The sequence below is a fragment of the Rousettus aegyptiacus genome, unplaced genomic scaffold (genome assembly GCF_014176215.1).
Source record: "Rousettus aegyptiacus isolate mRouAeg1 unplaced genomic scaffold, mRouAeg1.p scaffold_m13_p_14, whole genome shotgun sequence".
In the NCBI taxonomy this organism is placed as follows: domain Eukaryota; kingdom Metazoa; phylum Chordata; class Mammalia; order Chiroptera; family Pteropodidae; genus Rousettus; species Rousettus aegyptiacus.
The window spans coordinates 43,347,690-43,369,427 of NW_023416289.1; the positions used below are offsets into that span (position 1 = coordinate 43,347,690).

General features: G+C 58.2%; 2 protein-coding genes across 6 annotated transcripts; one reads left to right on the plus strand and one right to left on the minus strand.

The window, feature by feature from the left end:
• The first annotated feature begins 323 nt into the window (after nt 1–323).
• On the plus strand, nt 324–8,128 carry KLC3 (kinesin light chain 3). Its single transcript, XM_016150549.2, has 13 exons — nt 324–377; nt 3,226–3,506; nt 3,981–4,211; nt 4,468–4,537; nt 4,926–5,145; nt 5,533–5,620; nt 5,698–5,799; nt 6,270–6,443; nt 7,004–7,094; nt 7,168–7,208; nt 7,296–7,402; nt 7,585–7,648; nt 7,912–8,128. Exons 2-13 carry the CDS (start codon nt 3,234–3,236, stop codon nt 7,981–7,983), a joined length of 1,533 nt encoding a protein of 510 aa, XP_016006035.1. The 5' UTR covers nt 324–377; nt 3,226–3,233; the 3' UTR covers nt 7,984–8,128.
• ERCC2 (ERCC excision repair 2, TFIIH core complex helicase subunit) lies at nt 7,396–21,464 on the minus strand. Of its 5 annotated transcripts, none has more exons than XM_016150488.2 (24): nt 21,192–21,464; nt 20,764–20,863; nt 19,574–19,651; nt 19,437–19,499; nt 19,137–19,250; nt 17,441–17,557; nt 17,235–17,351; nt 16,769–16,892; nt 16,582–16,678; nt 16,294–16,427; nt 16,047–16,215; nt 15,483–15,601; nt 13,413–13,482; nt 13,253–13,322; nt 13,056–13,157; nt 11,900–11,963; nt 11,254–11,375; nt 9,809–9,901; nt 9,635–9,707; nt 9,393–9,463; nt 9,127–9,270; nt 8,865–9,008; nt 8,268–8,366; nt 7,396–7,578 (listed from the first exon to the last, which is right to left on the minus strand). In XM_016150488.2, exons 1-23 carry the CDS (start codon nt 21,194–21,196, stop codon nt 8,274–8,276), a joined length of 2,283 nt encoding a protein of 760 aa, XP_016005974.1. In that variant the 5' UTR covers nt 21,197–21,464; the 3' UTR covers nt 7,396–7,578; nt 8,268–8,273. The 5 variants fall into 5 exon arrangements, with proteins under 5 accessions (XP_016005974.1, XP_016005958.1, XP_016005985.1 ...); XM_016150472.2 differs by lacking the exon at nt 21,192–21,464 and adding an exon at nt 21,101–21,162; XM_016150499.2 differs by lacking the exons at nt 11,254–11,375; nt 21,192–21,464 and adding an exon at nt 21,101–21,163 and having other exon boundaries at nt 11,880–11,963.
• Nucleotides 21,465–21,738: the final 274 nt, after the last annotated feature.

Sequence of the window (21,738 nt, forward strand, 5' to 3'; positions counted from 1 at the left end):
GCAAGGCTATATACAGGTCTGACATCCGAAGTTTCCGAGATTCCCAGTTTTTTTTTTTTTAAGTTTCTGGCTCTTCGAAGTCCGTTTCCAGGCCTCTGGCGTGCTGGAATCGTCCCCAGGTTCGACGTGCCCTGAAGGCTCCCGGCTCCGCCTCCGAAGTGCTGCTATTCCCACTGGGCCCTCGCCGCGGGACTAAACTTTCCCCGAGCGGTGGGCGGGGCCGGCCTCACCTGCGGGGGGCGGGGCTCCAGGCCGCCCCGCCCCGCCCCTGGGAGGACCCACCCGCGGCCCGAGACCCGCGGCGCAGCTGGGAGCGGCGTGAGGGAGGCGGCGGGGCACGGCCTGGCGGAGCGAGTCCCGGGGCGCGCCGCGGTCAGGTGGGTGTTGGGAGTGCGGCGCGGGGTCCCGGGGGCCGCGAGGATGCGGGCAGGGTCGGAGGGTGAGGACTGGGTCCGGCGCACCCCTGGGTCCGCTGGCCTGGCAAGCGGGACAGGCCTGTGAGCCCCTGGATACCCCCTGCCTCACCCCAGGGCGCCCCTGGCTCTGGAGGCCCAGCTGCGGCCGCGCCCCCTCCCCCGTGCGCAGGTAAACAGGAGCGGGGGCGGGGCCTAGGGGAAGAGAGGGGCCCTTGTGACGGTTCCCGCAGGGAAGCCGAGGTGGTGCGTGGGGCTGGGCAGGCCGGCCAGGGGAAAGTTGTGTGGTTCCGGGCGTTGGCCACGATGGGGGACTCCTGCTGCGGATGTCTGGGGACAGTGTGTGCTTGCGTTTGAGAGACGGTGCACAAACCCTAGTTGTGCGTGTGGTGGTGTGGGAAGCTCAGGTGTGTATAGCGATGGTCTCAGGCTGTGGGTATGCGCGTGAAGGAGAGAGACTGTCGGAGGAACCCTATGAGGGAACTTTTTCAGTGATGTGGAAATGTGTGTCACCTCTGACGGTGTGCCTGTCCTGCCCTGTGACCTCTGAGAGGTTTTGTGGCCAGGGTTGTCCTTCTGCCAGTATGGTAGGGGAGGTGGCAGGGAGGTGTGGACAGTGTGTGCAGCAGGATGGCAACGTGGGGTGCGACTGTGATTACCGTTGTCAGCTGTGCGGTTGTGTGGCAGGGCTGAGCATGTGAATGAGAGTGAGCTGCTTGGAGGGCCGTGTGAATCTGGGAGCTGGTGTGTGTCGAGGACAGCCCCAGTGCCGTGCGGCTGTGCGTGTCACTGTGGCTGTTACGGTGCTGGTAGGTCGGGCTGTGGGTGGTCCAAGCGAAGCCGTGTCTGTAGCATTCGGCTCCGCTGTCTGAGGCTGCGTGAAGTTGTCTAAATTGGCGTGAATACTGGTGGCGATTGTCAGGATGGCTCTTGAACTTGTGTGATTGTGTTGAACTGTTTATGGGGCTTGTATGTGAGGTGTGAAGACTAAGGATGACGTGACATGCGTGTACATAGAAATACATATAGAAAGAGAGACTGATGAATGCACAAACACACGTAATCAGAGCGAGGGTGATGAGGGTCTGCGGTCTACGAAGCCCACAGGATTACATGCTGCCCTTTCTGCGTGTCTAAGCCTATATGATTGTAAATTTGCAAGCAGGTGCAGAAACTGCTGGGCTGCTCATAGCGGACACGGCTTCTTGAGTGAAGTATGCTTGAGAAGGTGTGTGCGGAAACCGTGGCACTGCCTCTGCTTGTCCCCACAGCTGTCTGTGCCCTGGGCACCAACTTGTGACAGTATAACCGAGTCTGACCTCACGGGCCATTTGCAAGTCCGTGTTTGAAGCTCTGTTTGTATACCTGTGTGTGCTCCACGTGCAGGCATGCAAATCCCTGGCTGGTCCTGCAAGAGGGTGGGGGACATCGAGGGACGTGGGGAAGATGGTGACAGGTCCGTAATGAATCCTGCGATTGTGCGCTTGAAGGAGGCGTTGGAGAGGGGGCTGCTTGGGGGACTGCGAGTGTGTGAGGGGGCGTGTGTCACCGGCGTAAGTGCGAGGAGACGGTCCAGATGGAGAGATGCGGGATTTGGTTATATTTTCGTGGGTGAGCGGGGAGACACAGAGTTCTTTTCTGTGTCCGTTGGCTTTTATTTCTGAGAGGAAAGATGCCTGCGTGTTGGGTTATATTTCCAAGAGGGGAGTGTGGTGTGTGTGTGTGTGTGTGTGTGAGAGAGAGAGAGAGAGAGAGTCTGAGTTAGTGAGTTGCATTAGGTTGTAATTTGAAAGGAAAATGTGCATGTGTATGTATCATGTTTTAGTTTTTAGAGGAGGGAAAGTGTGTTGTGTTGTATTTTTGAGAGGAGAATGTATCTTAGGTTGTATTTCTAAGAATTCCTTCTTGGGTATGTGTGCGTGTTGAGCTGTGTTTCTGAGAAGGGCGTGTGTGTGTAAGTATGAGGGTTCCAGAGGCACTGCCAACTGGGTCATTGACTTTGTCACTCTCATATAAATTGCATGAAGTCCAGCATAGGAGACCTTCACCCATTATGATCTGTGACAGACCCTGAGCCGTCACGTGGCCAATGTGACATCCATGGGCCACACCTGCCACACGTGTGTCCCAACACACCTGGGGCTGGCTGAGCCTGTCTGCAGTGGAGGGTGGAGGCCCTGTTCGCTCAGGGTCTGTCAGCTTCTCAGCGCTGGGGAGCCCACACAGGTCCCCCCAAAAGCCCTCTCATTTAGAGGCCTCCTCTGCTTTTGGCACCCTAACCCCTTGGCCCTCTCCTCCTGCTCCTCCCCACCCCCAGTAGTCTGACTGGTTCCCAACCAAAACACCCTAAGAATGAGCTCATAGGGAGGCTGCCGCCTCCACACACCCCGCCCCACACACCCAGGAGAGGAGGGTGCCTCAATCTCAGGTCACACGGCCAGGAGGCCTGGGCCAGGGTATCCGGGGCCCTCGGGGTGGTGAGGGCTGGCCAGGTAAGCTGAGGGCAGGTGGAAGGCCACAGCCCAACTGTTTGCCCTCTTTTGGTTGGTCACATATGGTGAGGGCTGGCCCTCAGGGCTAAGGACAGGCAAAGCTAAACTAGAATGTTCCCAGTTGAGGGCTGGCCTGCATGGGCGTGGGACAGGGTGCTGGCTGGAAGGTACGGAGTCAGCGGGCTGGCTGGGATGGCTGGTTAGGGAGACAGCTGAGAGGGGGCCTGTTGGTCAGAACGGCGTGGAGGCTGAGGGGCTGGCTCGCCTGGCCTTGGCAATGATTTCCCAACCCCGGCCGCCCCACTCTCCCCGCACCCCAGGAACAGCAATGTCTGTGCAGGTGGCAGTCGCCGGGAGCATGGGGCTGGGCCCAGAGCGCCTGAGCCCTGAGCGCCTGAGCCCTGAGGAGCTGGTGCGGCAGACGCGACAAGTGGTCCAGGGGCTGGAGGCCCTGCGCGCCGAGCACCATGGCCTGGCGGGGCGCCTGGCGGAGGCGCTGGCGGGGCAGGGCCCGGTGGCTGGCTTGGAACTGCTGGAAGAAAAGAAGCAGGTGGTGAGACACTCACTGGAGGCCATCGAGCTGGGGCTGGGTGAAGCCCAGGTACGAGGGGCCCCCTGTGGTGGGCGAGGCTCACACCTGGGGGGAGGCCCAGGGATGAGAGTCAAGTATGCAGGGGGGCAAGCCTGGGGGAGGTGAGACCTAGGGGAGCCAGGCCTGGGAGTGGAAGGCTCTAGGTCAGAGTTGGGGTCTCTGGGCAGTATTGGGAGACCCTTGAGTGTGACAGGAACTTCTGAACCAGATGGGGTCCTTAGAACTGTGGGTCCTGGGGAGACTTTATGGTGCACGGGTGGGACCTAAAGTGTCTTTGGGCATAATTTGTCTGCCTGGGTAAAATCAGAGGGGGCCCCGGGCGCCTCTGTGCATCTTTGGAGTCATGCTGGAGGAGTCTGTAGAATCTGGGGGACCCTGGATGGAAATCGAGTGCTCTGGCTTGATTTGAGGCTCCGGGCTGGGCCAGGGGCTGTGTGGCAGGGTAGGGACCTGACTCTTGACCCCGCCACCAACGCATGGCAGATGCTGCTGGCCCTGTCGGCGCACGTGGGCGCGCTGGAGGCCGAGAAGCAGCGGCTGCGAGCGCAGGCCCGGCGGCTGGCCCAGGAGAACGCGTGGCTGCGAGAGGAGCTGGAGGAGACGCAGCGGAGGCTGCGGGCCAGCGAGGAGTCTGTGGCCCAGCTGGAGGAGGAGAAGGGGCACCTCGAGTTCCTGGGGCAGCTGCGGCAGTATGACCCGCCTGCAGAGAGCCAGGTGCTGAGCTGCTACGCTGTGCTGGGGGCCTCGACCCTCAGATATTCCACAGCCCCCTAACCCTCAATGGAGCCCCAGTGCTCTAGACCTTCAGAGAATCCCCAACCCACTAGAACTCCCACAGAAGCCCCCCAGCTGTTGCACAGCACTCCCAGCCCTTTGCGAGCACTTAAGTGAACCCCAAGACCCCTGACCACCACCTGCATCAAACCCTGAGATTCAGCACCCCATCTCTGAAACTGACCCCTGTCTGCAGCGGCCCGAGTCCCCGCCTCGCCGAGACAGCCTGGCCTCCCTGTTCCCCAGTGAGGAGGAGGAGAGGAAAGGTGTGTGTGGGGAGCTCAGCCATAGGGGACCAAAGGGCGGAGATGCGGAGGGACAGCTGAACCCCGAGGTCTTCGAGCAGGGAGTGGGGAGGTCTGAGCAGGGTCAGGAGGATGAAGCAGGTGGCTGTGGGGGTGACAGCAAGTAGGTGAGGCCGAGAGCCGCAAAACCAGGCAGGCCACGCTGGCCACAACCCCACGAGCCACATGTCCACATCCCACGGGCCTGTTAGATGCCCCAGATCCCATTCTCAGAAGTCAGTGCAGGAACCCGTGGTCCCAGGGGCAAGCAGGCAGTGAGGCAGTTGTAGCTCTGGGGTGTGGGCGTCCCCTCGTGGGACTGGGGTGGGGGAGCAGGAGGCCTGCAGTGACTCGGTGCCCCCATCCCCAGGTCCTGAGGCGGCAGGGGCCGCAGCAGCTCAGCAGGGCGGGTACGAGATCCCGGCCCGCCTGCGGACGCTGCACAACCTCGTGATCCAGTACGCGGGGCAGGGCCGCTACGAGGTGGCGGTGCCACTGTGCCGCCAGGCCTTGGAGGACCTGGAGCGGAGCTCGGGCCACTGCCACCCTGATGTGGCCACCATGCTCAACATCCTGGCGCTGGTGTACCGGTGAGGCCACAGCTGGCCACAGTTGGCGGGGCAGCCAGGGCGGGAACCGTTCCTGTGTGGGGGGACCCTGGTGGTGTCAGCTTGGGGTGGTGTCACAGGAGTGGGGGTGGGGAAGGGGTGAAAGAGATCTGGGGTGGCCACCGCGTGACCCAGGCAGAGAGGAGTCAAGGAGCCTGGGCAACAGAACTCAACAGAGTAGGTTCGATATCTGGGGTAGCCGGAGGGTTGGCAGCGATCTGGGGGTACAGGACCCTGTGCTAGACTTAGGAGATGTGGGGAAATCCCAGAGGGACCCTGAATGGTACCACCCATCCTTGGTTCAGCCAAGTCCCTGGGCCTGCTACCTCAACCTGGCTGACTCCCCTCCACCCCTGGGCCGCCCCACAGGGACCAGAACAAGTACAAAGAAGCCACAGACCTCCTGCACGATGCGCTGCAGATCAGGGAGCAGACGCTGGGCCCCGAGCACCCCGCGGTGAGTGGGGGCCCTCGGCAGGAACGGGGGCTGCGGGCTGCGACTTCCCGCCCTGACCTCCCTCCCACCCCCTGCAGGTGGCTGCCACCCTCAACAACCTGGCTGTCCTCTACGGGAAGCGCGGGAGGTACCGGGAGGCGGAGCCGCTGTGCCAGCGTGCCCTGGACATCCGTGAGAAGGTCCCGCCTCCCTGCCCAGCCCCAGGCGCTCCCCATGCGACCCTGATCTCCTGGGGCCCCAGTTTGTTTCCGTGACCTCTGACTTTTATGCCCCTCCCACCGAATGCTGAGCCCACGGTTTGAGCCCAGTGCACCCATCCCCATGACACCACCTTGCCCTTCTGTGAACTGTCTCATCTTGACTCCTGACTTCATGTTTTAGGTTACCTCATGTGCCCCCAACCCAGTACTACCCCTTCCCTGATCTACTTATTCAACCTTGTAGCCCAAGGTCAAGGTGGTTTCTGACCCACCAGGACCTGATGCATTCCCAGTTTGAGGGGGTAACCTCTGCCCTCCAGCCCCAACGTCCCGTAACTTCCCACTTTGATCCTGTAATCCCTACCTTGTGAGCCCTATTATGGTTGCTGGTGCTAGCCCACCAATCCTGGGTGACCCCAGTGACCTGTGACCCCATCCATCGTCCTTAGGTCTTGGGTGCCGACCACCCAGACGTGGCCAAGCAGCTCAACAACCTGGCCCTGCTGTGCCAGAACCAGGGCAAGTTCGAGGAGGTGGAGCAGCACTACGCTCGAGCCCTGAGCATTTACGAGGCTCTGGGAGGGCCCCACGACCCAAACGTGGCCAAGACCAAGAACAACCTGGTGAGGGCACTGTGGGCCTGGGGAGGGGGATTGACAGGTCACGTGATAGGGCAGCCCCCGTTGGCTTGGGAGGATGGGATGCCACAGAAGCGCCCCCCCTCTGCCAGGCCCATGCAGGAAGGGTACCCTAAGACTTGGGTTCTCAGCTGGGCCCTGAATGCTGAGATCACTCATCACAGAAGACATGGAAGCATCAGGAAACAGGCAAGCTGGTAGCAGCCAGAAAACAGCTCCAATGAGAGTAAGCTGGAGAGTGGCAGGGAGCAGGTGACAGCATCAGACACATTTATTGAGCTCTAGATCCCCTGCTTGGTACTTTCCCTGTACCATCCATTTCTCAAAGGACGCCGTGAGGCAGGTGTTCTTGTGGCCCCCATTTTGCAGACGAGGAAACTAAGGCACGAAGAGGTGGCACTGGCCCGGGCTGGGCCAGACGCCAAGCCCACTCTGCCGTAGGCGGAGGCTGAGTACGGGTGGGGCCAGATGTGCTGGGATGTTGCGCTGGGCCTGGGGAGTTCCCAGATTTGAACCAAGATCATCCAGGCCATACCCTCCCGCAGGCCTCTGCCTACCTGAAACAGAACAAGTACCAGCAAGCAGAAGAGCTCTACAGAGAAATCCTGAGCAGCGAGGGCCTGCCCGCCCCTCTCGGTGAGCCCCCACCCCTCCCTTCCCCCAGGTGACTTCTCAGTGTCCCACCACAATGTCCCCATCTGTTCCCCAGGGGCCCCCAGCGCGGACACTGCCGGTGACACAGGACAACAGGTGTGGATGGGCTTTGCCTCAGCTCCTGGGGTGGGAGTGGGGGCTGGGTGTGGTAGAGGCTGACTGTGTCCGTGGTGCCCTCCCTAGACCCTTCGTCGGAGCAGCTCATTCTCCAAGTTACGGGAGTCCATCCGGCGTGGAAGCGAGAAACTGGTCTCCCGTCTCCGAGGCGATGGAGCGGCCGGGGCAGCCGGGTCAGTGTGGGACTTGGTCAGCGAAGAGTCCTGATACCTGCAGCCCACCCTGCTCCCTGTTGTGCTCAAGAACCTTCCATGGCTCCCATCTTCCCTGTGACACGTACAGTCAAACCCAGTGCCGGAGGGGTCTTGCCCGGGGTGGGAGCCGGAGCCCCTGGACTCACTCGTCTCCTCTGCAGGATGAAGAGAGCCGTGTCACTCAACATGCTGCATGTGGATGGCGCGAGGGCCACTGGGACCCAGGTGAGGGGTGGACGGGGGCCAGCGTGAAGGAGGGTGAAGGAGGCGGGGGGGCCAAACTGATGGGCCCGGAGGGGCAGGTAGGAACAGTCAGGCTGGCACTGGGAGCCTGGCTGGAGTGGACCCAAGGACAGGAAAACGATGGGTTTTACTTGGCTATGGGGGGTGAGCTGGCAGTGAGCATCTGGGAGCAGCTCTAGTGGCAGCTGGAGCAGGTGTGTCCTGCACTGTGCCCACCTGTCAGCCATTCCTGTGACTGTCCCCAGTTCGCAAACCGGCACCTGAGTGAGGCCTCTCGGACTCTCAGCGCCAGCACCCAGGACCTGGCCCCCCGCTAGAGGCGACAGGACCGCGTGGCTGCAGCTTCTTGGGGAGAGCGGTAGGCAGAGTGGAGTCCTCCCCCACCACTGCCTGGCTCCGTGCCTCCCGGGGGCACCCCGTGTACTGGGCCACCCTCTCCTGAGATTAAAGGCTGTAGCTTTGGCAGCCACGAGTGTGTGCCTGAGGTTTCCTTCCCATGAGGACCTTCCAGCGCCTCCCCGAGGCCCCTCCAAGCCGCTGGGAGCGCCAGGTAAGACTCAGGAGTCACCAGGAACACCACCGTTTATGACCCTGCCCCCACCTGGTGCTACAGCTGCTGAGCAATCTGCTCAATCCTCCGTAGCGTCTCCTCCGACTGCAGCTGCTCCAGGCTGAGCAGGGACAGGCCCAGCTGGTCCTCCTGGGGGTGCAGTGGACAAGGGAGAGGGGTCAGGCCGGGGTAGGGAGACCACTGCTGCACTTACCCACATGCCCCGCAGGGGGTCACGGAGTCCGGAGTGACAGGAGGTGGCTGGCACGGTGGGGTTACAGGACCAGGGGACTGAATTGAGCGATACCCACACACCGCGGAGCATAAACAGAAGATAGGCCAGAGTGGGGAGGTGGCCTCCAGACAGCTGTGACCAAGCTAGGGGAACCCTGCCACCTGCTGACCGACCGCAGTTCTTCCGCCCGGCTGCCTCTGGGCTCCCACTCACCTGCTCATCTACTGTATGTAGACAAGCTCGTGCCTGCAGCCCTCGACTCCCCCCATTTCCCAGGCCTAGCACTTGGGCACACAAAGCTCTCTTTGTCAAGGGCAGGCTGGAGCGTGGGGAGAAAGCCAAGGGACCTTCCTGGAGGAGGAGCTTGGCCCGGCAGGGTGAAGGGAAGCCAGGGCTGGCAGCCTCGGGCTCACCCGGTGGAATGGCTGTGCCATCTGCCTCAGGAAGTACTTGGCCACCTGCACCCCCTCATCCACGGTCAAGTTGAGGTTAGAGTCACTCAGGTGCTCCTGGATCCAGCGGGGCAGCTTCCCCCGCTTGTCCGCAGAGGTGAACCGCTAGGCAGGAGAGTGAGGGTGTCAGGACCCCTGAGCTGCGCGGGCTGGACACCCTGCCCAGCCCCTCGACCTGCAAAGTCACAGGGGAGCAGGCAGGTGGGTGGGGCCCGACCCGCACCTTGTCAGCGAAGACCATGAGGCCATAGTCGGTCTTGCCCCTGATGGCCCGCCCCACGCACTGGGCCGCGTGGCGCATGGCGTCAAAGGTGAGAAAGTCCTTCTCTCTGATCTGGAACTGGTCCCGCAGGTATTCCAGCCGAGCCTGCGGGTGAGGACACAAGAAGTGGTCCCCTCCTGCCCGTCCTTCGCACTCTGCCCCTTCCCCGCGCCACATGGGTCCCAGGGGAGGACCCTAGCGCCCTGCTAACCCTGGGCACTGCTCACCTTGAGGATACGGCTCTGGGTGTAGACGTAGGGGACGCCGAACATGATGACGGCCCGGCCGAAGTGGTGCACTGGGTGGGCAGAGGTCGGGGGGAGAATCACCACCGTGACAGGCTGGAGAGCCACCTTCGTGTGGCCAGGCAGTGGGAAAATGGGGGCGTGTGCTCCAGGGGGCCGGGCTGTGGGGTGCTCCCCCAGGGGAATAGACATGGCCAGAGGTCCTGGCAGCCCAGTCCACTCACCAAAATCGATTCCTTCGGACACTTTGCCTCGAGCCACCGACAGCAGAATGGCCCCACGGCCGTTCTCGCAGGCCTGGGGAGGGGAGGCCAGACAGAGCTGCAGCCCCCAGAGCCGGCTCCTGGGCCCCTCCCCACACAGCCCCTCCCCAGCAGCTGTTCATCACCCCCACCTACCTCCTGGTACTTCTCCAGGGCGACACTGGTCTCAGCCCCATCTTGGGTCTCAATAAAGAGCAGCTTGTTCCTCTGGATGTTTTCAAGGATGCCCTAGGGACAGACACCAGGCAGGTCGGGCCGTGGCTGGCAGGACGAGTGAGCACACGGGCGTCCCGACTCAACCCAGCTCTGCCCCAGACTCCCGGACAGCAGCCTCCAGCCCCCAGCGGAGACAGGGACGGAGGGTGGTGGCACTGGTCAGTCTCACTTCTTTGGGGAAGCCCTGTGACCCAAGTAGGGAACCAATCCCCACACCTCCTCTTTTGGACAAGTGGGGCAGGCATGTGGCCCGAGATGGACAATCAGGACAGCCTACCCTCCCCCTAGCCAGTGACGAGTGGAGAAGCTGACGTGGGCCAGGCTGCCCACAGATCTCACGTGACACTGTAAAAGGCACGTGATCAGAGAGACACACACAGACCAGTGGGACAGCATGGAGGAGCCAGAAAACACATCCCCTCACACAGGGACACCTGTACCACTCAGAGGAGAGAGCTCTTTTCAATAAATGGGGCTGGGAGAACTGGATTTCCACATTAACCTTGACCCTGACCTCGTACCATACACAAAGGTGAACCTGAGGCACCTCATAGACCCAGACATGAAAGGTAAAGCTGAAAAACTTTCTAGAAGGAAACACAGGACATTATCTTTGCAACCTTGAGTAGGCAAAGGTTTCTTAAATAGGACAGAAAAGGCGCTTAGGATGTGGGGCTCAAGCGGCCAGCAGCCACCTCTCCTGCCGTGTCAGAAGAGCCTGTCTGAGGTCTTGGCTGTGACTGGATGAGGGTCTCACCCCCAGCATTCCCACGTTCACATGCTTGCTGCCACCTACCCGAGAGCTGGGCCATGGGGTGCTCAGAAGCAGAAACGACAGAGCAGCCCTCTCCCCTAACCCCACCCTCCCGCCACCTGCTGCCCGGCTCCCAATTTCCAAAATGCCCCTTGACCTTGCCCACACACCCCCCAGTGCAGACTGTCCCCAGTCTCTGTCCAGCCTCAATTCTCCAGAACCTTCCTCTAACAGCACAGCACCCAGCTAGAGTCATGCTTGCTACCCAGGGTCTCCATGCCATGTGCTGGTGGAACACAGCCATGGGGGTGACCCCAAAAAGAACAGCAAGGGAGCAAGGAAACCAGAGGTGGGGTGTGGTTACCCCTCCTGAGGGGTCCACCTTTGGGGGAGGGGCCCTCAGAGGCTGCCCTTAGTTCTTAACCTGGACATGAAGGGAGGGGCACAGGTGTGCACACTATTCATTAAACCTTTCATGTGTCTTATACACCATCCTGTCACCTGACACTTGTCACCATTTACAACATGAGGAACAAAGCGCACAAAGGACCAGAGCCAGGAGCGGAGCCAGGAGCCGAGGAGCACGGGGCCCCCCGGGGTGCAGGCGTACCTGCTCGTACCAGGAGGCCACAGTGCTCTCCATGTACTGGTAGCTGGTGAAGAAGGCCACGATGCCGTCGGGGACCACGGCAGACATCTCCAGCAGGAGGTTTCCATAGTTGCGGATTACCGCTGTGAGGGGGTCAGAGGTTGCACCCTCTGCCAGCCTGGGTTCTCTTCCCCACTCCCCATCAGCGATACTGTCTAATACCTGGTCTTGAACTTGTGGATCTTAGAAACCCCGCGAGGCCATCGGGCATTGGCAGGGCTATTCACACACACGACACTTCTCCTTCCTGGCCCGTGGAGGGCTGCACCCACCACCCCCCGAGGTTAGGCAAGGCCATGTGACTTGCCATGGCCAATGAAATGAATGCTGAAATGGCTGTGTCCCTTCCGGGTGAGCACCTTTGTGCCATTCACTGTGATCCCTCCTGTCACATCTCTCCACTATAGTGATGTGTCCAGTGGTGGAAGTTCCCAGAGCAGTGACATGGGGCAGGCACCTTCCAACCAACAATGGCATGTTCCCTGGGCAAGAAGTGTGAAGCCACTTCAATTTGGGGGTTTTTGTTACTGCAGCAAGACTTAGGCCATACTGACTGATAAGCCTCCCCTCTTGGAACCCAAACAAACCACTCCCATGGGCAGCACACCAAGATCTTCTCGGGTCTCGAACTTGGAGGTGATGGTCACCTGGTCATTGCCACGGCCGATGATCTGAGAGCAGAAGAGGCCACAATAAGCGAGTAGCAGAGATCATGGATGTGAGTGCCGGTTGCCAGCTTGTGCTGTTCTATGCTTTGTATAGACATGATATCATTGAAGGAATGCTCAGCTACCTTGTTATCTGCACTGCACAGAATGGCCTAAGGCTCAGAGAAGGTGAGTTGCCTGCCCCAGGTCACACAGCAAATAAATGACAGAGATGGAGCCGGACCCAAGTCCGCCCGTGTTCCCGACCAGCAAGTGCACTCCAGCCAGCCCCAGCCTTAGGCTGGTCGGTTCCAGAACGCTCCTCACCATGACTGTGACAGCCACTGGTGCACTTCCACCGGCAGCCTCACAAAGCCGCGCGGCAGCGTGAGGTCAGCACCCGTCCACCACCCCCGAAGGGCAAGTCCCAACGCCACGATGCCCTGGGAATCGCGGATATTTAAGCTGGACACAAACTCAGAGTAGCAAAACCTGCCCTGGTCTGAGTCGTTCAGTCCTGACTTATCTCCCTTTTTGACTCTTTAAATGAACGTTTTGCTGCTGGAATAATCGTAAGACTTTGCCCTGAGGCTGCTGCCTAGACTCTGCTGGAAGCGGCGCACAGCAAACGCACAGTGTATGCCTCGTTTCTAAAGTCCGGAGAACTCTCATTTCTAAAAATTATCAATTCTGAAGCACACCTGGCGCAAGGGCTTCAGATGAGGGACTGAGGGCCCGTGTTACAATGCCCGGTTTACAGAGAACACTCAGGCAGAGCAGAAGGGTCACTTCTCAAGGTCACAGCCAGATGAACCGGGCAAAGCCACGTTAATCAAGAGCCAGGCCCTGGGTCACATAAGTGTTTTACACTCATTGGCTCACTCTCCCTTCCACTGGGAGATGGGGGGCATTCCCACTGTGCAGGTGAGAAACCTGGCTGGGGGGGGCACACCCACAGGGGGCAGCAGCATCACGCCCAGGTGTGTCTGACCCACACTCCGCACCCTGATCTGGAAAGCTCTCCTGCCTCAGCACTGGGGGGGCGGGGAGCACAGGGAGGAAAGGTGGCCCGTTGTTCCCGTCTCCCTGCCCGTCACCCCACCTCCTCCCACGCACCATGGGGCACAGGCAGACCCGGGCCAGCGTCATGGTGAAGGTCGCCATGGTGACAGGGTGGAAGTCCAGGATCTTAGGGTAGATGTCCAGTGGGGACAGCGTCTGTGGCAAGGACAGCAGAATCTCAGCAGGACTGGGCAGGAACCAGGAGCCCCACAGAGAAGACTGGGGACTGGGGGGCAGAGAAGGGTCCTCACCCCAGATGTGATGATGACAGACTGGAAGCGTTCAAACACAGGTTTGATGGCCAGTGAGGCGTCCATGCAGCTGTGGGAGCAGACACGGGTGGTGAGGGCCAGGCCATGGGGGCTGGGGGGCCCTTGGTCCGGTCACGCCCCCACTGGGGTCGGGTCTCACCTGAAGTGCAGGATAGGGTTGGCAATGGTCGGGGTTCTGTCATCAAAGGGCTCAATGATGATGGTGAAACCTACGGGGGGCCAGTGAGATTCCCAGGGTGCCAGTCGTAACCACGCCCACTCGGCCATTCCCCAGTCCCCACCACCATAGAGAAAGGGACTAGCCACCAGCTGGCCAAGCCTAAAACCCAGGCTCCTGAGTCCAAATTCAATTCTATCTGCCCACTTCTCCCCAGGACCAACTCCTGTGCAAACGTCCAGGGTCTGAGCAGAGGGCACCGGAGCTTTGCTCTCGGGCCCACTCTGCCTTTCAAGCCAAAGCTGTGAGCCTCTCCCAGGACCTTTCTGACCGAGGCATCAGGAGGCCATCAGCTCCGCCTCCAAAGTCTGTCATCTGACCACCTCCTCCCACCCCCGCCTGGACCACTGGGGCCGCGGCGTCCTCAGAGGGCTCCCCGCTCCCACCAGCTCCTTTCACAGCAGCCAGAGTGAAACCCTGAGTCAGGGCTACCCCTGTCCTGCTCAGAGGCCCCCACAACATCCCACACCCTTCCCGAGGTCCAGAATTGTCTGTGGGAACCTGTCATTCTGACCCCATTTTCTCCTTGCTCGTGGGCCTCCCGCCTAACTGTCAAAGCCCACCAGGCTCACTCTACCCCAGGGCCTTGGCACTTGCTAGCCCTACTGCCTGGGAAGTTTCCTGAGGTGGCTGGCTCCATTAGGTCACTCGGGACTCAGATCAAATGTTAGTTCCTCAGAAAGGCCTTCCTGGCCACCCTGGCCACTGCAGGCAAACTGCAACATGGTGCCGATCCGCTTCTCACGTAAATGGTTTTATCGCTCTCTGGAATTATCTTCCTCACTTGCTTCTTTGCTACCTGTCTTCCTCTCTAGAACACACGTTCCCAGAGGTCGGAAAAGAGGTCTTTCTTGGTTCCTGCTACTTCCCCAGAGCTAGGCCTGGCCTGTTTCTTGACTAGATGAATGAATGCATTCACATATTCAATTTCACTTAGTGAAAAAAAAAAAATCAGGTCCTCTGTGCTCAGCCCTGTGCCGGGGACACAGCAATAACCAAAAAAGCTCTGGCCCTGCCCTCAGGGCTCACAGACCAGTGAGGGGGACATAAAGACTTTCCCAGTGACTCCCTAGAGTGGGCTGGGGTGGGGATGGTGGTGGGGGTAGGGGGCTTGAGACCAGCCTGGGGGTCAGAGAAGGCTACTTGGAGGAGGGGATATCTCTACTGAGTGGGAAGGTTGCTGGGGGCTGAGGAGGATGGAAAAGGACAGTCCCAGCAACAGAACATGACATGCGGTAGATGAGGGAGTGGGGCAGAGCAGAGGAGAGCTCGAGGCGGAAGACGCGGTAGGACAGACAGATGGACAGAGAAGGAAGCTTCCAGTGGGAATTGCTGCTTGATGGGCTCTGGGGTGGGGGACAGACTCTCCGTCCTCCTGCAGAGGCTGGGCCCAGCCACACGACATTAGGCAGGCCTGCCCTGGTGTCCTGGATACAGTAATCCCCAGGGATCAGGCTGAGCCCTCGGCCAGCCTACGGCTGAGGAAGGGGAGGGAATGCCACCCAATAAAGGCGATGAAGCCTCTGGAACCCTCCCTGTCCCTGGCAAGCTGGAAACCTGACCATTGCCCTCAACCCCTGTCCCCCGTGCTCCCCACAACCAGGCACCAATTCCCAGCCTCCTGACCTCTCCATCTCCCTCCATCCCCTTCCTTCTTCCCATCCTGCCCCAGCCCAGGCTCTGCCTCTCCTGTCCCCAGTCCCAGCAGAAAGAATCTCTCTAGAGCACCAAGCTGTCCCCACTCCCCTACACTCAGAACCCACCCCGGCCCCTCAGCACCCTCAGGAACAGAATGATCAAGCCTTTACCATACCCTAAGAGTGATCTGCCCCCACGGAACTTCTCCGGCCTCATCTCATACCATCACCACCCCCACCCTCCAGGCCACGGCCAGAGGTAGCCTCTGAAAATACTGATCTGAGCAGTAGGCTTCTGCTGGGGTCCTGAGTGCGGCTGCCAGAAGCCAGCAGAGGCCAGAAGCAGGGTGCTTACCCTTGGCGTAGGTGCTGACGAGGGTGGCGAAGTTAGCCAGGAGGGTGAGGGGGGAGAAGTCGGCGAGGTCAGCGATCTCCAAGGTGTGCAGGAGGGAGCGGAGGCGCTCCGCACAGAATCTGGAGGCGGGGCGAGATAGGATCGGGGTAACCAGAAGCAGACAGAACCCACAACCCCTCCTCTGTGGTTAGAGCACGTGGTCATGCCTGTCTCCCCAGATGGCTGGACACTCCACTGGGGCAGGGACTGGGGCTGTTTCGGTCACCTCTGTGTCCCCACACTGTTCGACTGCACGATGGCACTTACAAAGCAATAAACACACACCCCAGAGTCACGTGGTCGCATGTCACACAATCCTGTATGCAGGTTACCAGTCAAAACGGGACCGGCAACCACACCTAGAACCCCACAATCACAGCATCAATCCTGCATGGCCACGTGGTCATCCACTTATACCCAGAACCCTGCACTGTCGCAGTCACTCTTGGCCGCCCTGGTGACACATACGGCCCATCCCAGAACCCCTGGCAGGGACCCAGCACCGTGCGCTGCGTGGGTTCGAACCTGAGGGGCTTGCGCTGGATGCACACGCGCTGCGCCAGGCCGCTGAGGAAGGCGGGGGGGCTCTCCTGCACCATGTGCTGCGTGCGCAGCCGCCACTTGACGTACTCCAGCAGCCGCCGCAGGAAGCCCAGGAAGTGCTCGGCCGTGCGGATGGAGCCTGGCACCGCCTCTGCGGGGAGCAGCTGTCAGCCGCCACCCTGGGGGAGAGCAGGACGCAGAGAGGGTCGCGGAGGAGGCAGCGGCTCACCCTGCAGCACCTCGTCCGGCAGCACGGGGTTGGCCAGGTGGGCGTCGGTTTCCCGGGCAGCGCTGGCCTCCCGCAGGCCCTCCACCAGGCGCCGGTACTCATCCCGCAGGCGCTTCTCGTCTGTCTCCTTGATCCTGCGGGAAGACGGGGGAGTAGGAAGAGCAGGAGCCAGCTGAGAGGGCACTGGAACGGGGCTGGTGTCCCTCGGGGACAGGTCGGGCAGAGAATGGGAGCTTCGGAGAAGATGGGGCCAAACAGCAGGGCCAAGGTGGTCACTCGCACCCCCACCTGAGCACTGCCTTCTGCAGGGTCTCCAGGTTGCCCTGGCATCGGTCAAGGGTCCGGCGGGTAAGGTTGACACTCATAGAGTCGATGCAGACATTGTCTGTGGGGGGGGGGGAGGGGGCGGGCCAGGCTCAGTCAGGCGAGGGCAGCCCCAGGGGCTGGCATCGCCTCCCCGCCGAGGCTTCCTCACCAATGTTGTGGGCCTCATCGAAGACCACCACGGCCTTTCGGGCCAGCTCCTTGGACACCAGGTCTGCAATCTTGGGGTCCAGGAGGTAGTGGTAGCTGTAAACCACCACATTGGCATGCAGGATCTGGGGGGCGAGGAAGGCAGGGTTACCCCAGTCTGACTACCACCCCTCACCCAGGGGCCTTGCCACCTCCCACCTGCTCACACCACCACATCGCCCCTTCACAGGCCCACAGAGGTGAGGTAAGGAAAGACAGATATAGGGCAGATGGACAGACAGACAAGACACAGAGATGAGGCAAGGAAAGACAGACACAGGCGAGGCACAAATATAAGCAAGTTGATAGAGACAGAGGCACAGACACATAGGGAGAAGCAGGCAGACAGACAGACATGGCCAGCGGGATGGGCAGGAAGCGGTAGCCCTCACACATGCCCTCCGCCCTCCCCCTGCCAGCCTCCTCACTGAGTAGCGGGCTAGGAAGTATGGGCACCAGCCCTGGCGCCGCCCCACGGCCTTCAGGTCATCCAGGTTGTAGATGCCGGCAGAGAGAGGCACCTGGCGCCCGTGAATGTCGAATTCCTGGGGTGGGTGAGAGGTGCCTGGGGGTCAGGGAGGGGGGCTGTCACAGGGATCTGACCACCCTCTCTCAGCCCCGACCCAGCAGGCACCTCGTAGAAGCGGCAGTGGGGCAGGCTGTGGTCCTGCTGGTACTGCGCCCGCACATAGGAGGCTGTGAGGCTGTGGCATTTCCCGTCGACATCTTTCCCAAAGCGTAGGGGTGTCACCTGGGGAGCCAGTGTGGGGGAGTATCATCTCAGCACTGAGAAGCCCAGCCCCTGACCCTTGCTGGAACCTGCTCTACGCCTCACGGCTGGGTGTGATGGGAGGCCGTCCTGTCTGGGGAAAAGACTTGGGGATTTCTAGAAAACTCAAACTTCACCTGTTTCATTATTAAGACACTTGGGAACTTATTGCAGCAATGCAAAAGTGACAAAATTATTACTCTTAAATTTTAAAACGTTAAGGCCCAGATACAATGGAGTATTATTCGGTCACAAACAAAAAGATCTTGCCATTCGTGACAGCATGGGTGCACTTTCAGGGCATTATGCAGCGAAATAAGTTAGAGAAAGACAAATACCACATCTCACTTATATGTGAAATTAAAAAAGAAGAAGAAGAAGAAACAATCAAGCTCATAAACACAGGGAAGATATTAGTGGTTGCCAGAGGTGGGGTTGGGAGTGGGCAAAATAGGTGAAGGGGGTCAAAAGGCACAAACTTCCATTTATGAGAAAGTTATGGGCATATAATATACAGCATGGTGGCTATAGTTAATGCTGCACTGCATATTTGAAAGTAGCTAATAGAGTAGACCTTATAAGTTCACATTACAAGAAAAAAAATTTATAACTCCGTAAAGTGACAGATATTAACTAGACTTATTGCAATAATCATTTCGCAACATATACAAATATCAAATCATTACATTGTATATATGAATCTACATATATGTCAATTATACCTCAATAAAAAAGTGTTAAGTTTTGAAGATTCTTTAGCTTGTAGAGTAGGATAACTGCTTTATCTTTTAAAATTCCCAACACCCAGGACCTTGGCAAGGTCTAAGAACCAAAGGAGGTTCTGATCGCACAGTAGGAGAATCACCTTGCCCTTTGCCCTGCTCTGTACCCTCCGAGGCTGTTTGTGGCACCATCACAGCCCAGGGCTCTTGGGAACAAAACCTTTACCTTCACCAAAGGGAAGGCTTGAGGATGCTGACCCTTCCCTCTCCCCTTCCCATTTCGTCAGTCACCAAGGCCTGTGCAACTTCTAATTATCATCCATCACATGTATTATTTCTCTTTTTATATATTCCATATATAAAAAGTGCTTGGAACAGTGCCTGGTGCACAGTAGTGGCTTTGTAACATAATTCAAAAATAACTAATATTACATATTATGTTATATATATTATCATGATAATGTCTAATGATTCTTTTAGCTCTTTGTGCATGCTAAGGGTACATATGCATTATCTCACTCAATCTTAACAACTGTATGAAACAGGTACTTATTATCCCCATTTTACAGAAAGGAAGACTAAGGCCCAGACTGCAGAAATCTACTCACTTAGAGTACACAACTAACAGGTTTCAGAGTCAGGCCTGCCAGACTCCAGAAACCACCTTTTTAACCCAGGCCTTGAATGAAGAGTTGAAATTTGATGTGTGAGAAGAAAATTCTGCATGTGGCCCCAGTGTACCTCCCTGAGAAGCCTGGTCTAGGGACCTAAAACTCCTGATTGACTGGAAGAGTGTCCTCAACCCAGGGCTTAGTATGAGGGGAAGAATGGGCACTCACCTCAGGATGAATGCACAGGTTCTTCCTGGAGCTCAGAGCCAGCCCCAAAAACTGCAGCTTCTCACCCTCCTGCTTCTCATAGAAGCTGAGCAACTTTCGAAGCTCTTCAATCACCTGTGCCAGTGCAGGAGAGAGTAGGGACTTGGCCTCATCGAAGGCACAAGCCCCTGCCCCACCAGGCCCCAGCCTCTTCCCCAGGTCCCCAAACACCACCCCCAAGCAGATGGCAACCACAGGGGGACCCAGGAGGTCTGGGGAGAGTGGGGGAGAGTAAGGGAGCAAGTACATCGCCCGCCTCACCTTTTCAATCTCAGGCACTGTCCTCGAGCAGTAGATGAGTTTAGTCACTTCCAGTGGATATGCCTGCCGACGACAATGGGCTCAGCCCACCTGCCTCTTCCCTCTTCCACCCTCCACAGGCCCAGTGGGTCACTTACCCGCTGGTATGCCATGATCAGCGCCAACAGGGACACTGTCTTCCCAGTGCCTGACGGCATCTCCAGTACTCCATGACCCTGCCAGTTGGGAGTGACAGGCTCTCAGAACCTCAGGGACAGCCCCCCCCCACCCCCGCCAGAATGCCACCATCTTGGAATGGCGGGACAACACAGCAATTAAAAGTCTGGGCCCCAGGGGCAGTGAGTTTGAACCCCACTTCTGCCACTTCTTTGCTGAGTCATCTTAGGCAAGTGCCTTTACACCTCTGGCCTCAGTATCCTCATCTCTAAAATGGGCCTAATAAGTTCTTTTTCATAGCATGATTATGAATATTAATAAGAAAATAGGAGTTAAATATTTAGCATAGTATCTTGTATACAGTGAGCCCTTTTTCTTTTAATTTAGCAAACACTTCTATAGCACTACTCTGTGCCTGGCAGTATTTTTAAATGTCAAGATTTGTCAACCTCAGCTCTATTGACATTTCAGGCTGGATAATACTTGCTTGGGGGTGGGGGGGCGCGTCCTGAACACTGTAGGATGTTTAGCAGCAACATGGCCTCAACCCATTATATGCCAGTAGCACCCCCATCCCACTAGAATGCCAGTCAGGAATGTCCCCAGAGGCATCACCGAATGTCCTCTGGGTGTCAAAATCATCCTCAGTTGAGAACTGCTTTCTTCCTTGGTGAATTAACTCATTCATGTAACTCTCACATTAACCTCTGAGGTAGGTACTGTTACTACTATGCCCATTTTGCAGAACTGAAAACTGTGGAACAGGGCAACTGATTTACCCAAGGGCACACAGCTGTGGGTCCAGGATTCCAACCCAGGTAGCTGATTCCAAAGTCTGCCAGATAGATAGATAAATATAGATATATAGATATAGACACAGATATATAGATATAGATAGATTAGATGTAGATATAGATATATATTCCTAACCACTGAACTGCTCAGCTTTTGATAAATTTAGCTACTATTATTAACTATTATTATTCTATTCCTTTCTTTTTGTTTCTTCTTTTATTAACTATTATTATTTTAGATAACAGGAGGTTTGGGAGTGCTGGCTTCCCAAGGACCTCTGATTTCTAATCTAGACCTCCTGCAATCTCGGTCTTAGCCGCCCGGGAGGCAGCCCCACCTGTCAGGTGTCCGGACCGCGGGAGCAAGAGCCACCCACCTTGGCGTCCAGCGTGCGTTTGAGCTCCAGCATGTAGGAGAACTGCTCCGGGTAGATGTAGTCGTACGGGAAGTAGACCAGCAGCCCGTCCACGTTGAGCCTGGCGGTGAAGGCTGCCGGGTCAGTCCCGCGTCCTTTCAGTCCTTCTCCAGCCCCCCACAGTCCCCTGCCGTCGGGCCGAGGGAGGTTATCTGCCTAGCACCGACCTGCGGGTGCCCCCGGATATACCCCAGGTCCCCAGCAGCCTCCGGGTCCCCTCGGTATCTCCTTGCTGCCCATCCCCGTTACTGTACCGTGGGTCCCCACGGCTATCCCCACCCCTTCACTCTCCCCTCACCCCGCAGGGGCTCCAGACACGCCCACCAGTCCCCCCATTTCCCGGGGACCCACGCCCGGTCACGAGCCGCAAACCCCAGAACCCCTCTCACTTCATGGCGACGACCGCGGCAAGTAGCGCCGTCGATCCGCCCCCTCATGAATACTCAATGAGGCAGGATCCCGTGGGGTGTCCTCGAGGCGCGGCTTCACCTTCCTCACTACGCCATTGGTTGATTCCCCCTGTCACACTACCAATCGGGATAATGCGCTTGCGCAGGTAATGCGAGGGCGGGTTCCTGCAGAGGCGGTGCCAGAGGCATCGCTGCGGATCGCCGAAGACCAAGAACAAAACCTGGGAGAAAGAGAACCGAGAGAATCGATCTCATTCATTAGGATTCGGTCTTCGGGCATCTGCCCAGATTATCTAAATAGCGAAGAGAATCTATGGGAAAATGACAGGGAAATTGGGGACCATTTCGGGGCCCACAAGTTAGGAATGGCTTCGCTGCATCAAGTGAATATGCACTTATAAAATGTCTGTTTCCTGGACGTCTCTGGGGTAAATAACTCCAATTATTTATTGAACTACTATGTGCCAGATACTGTCTTAATCAGGCAGAATGAAAGGCTGTGATTTGGCGGTTAAGGTGTGGATTC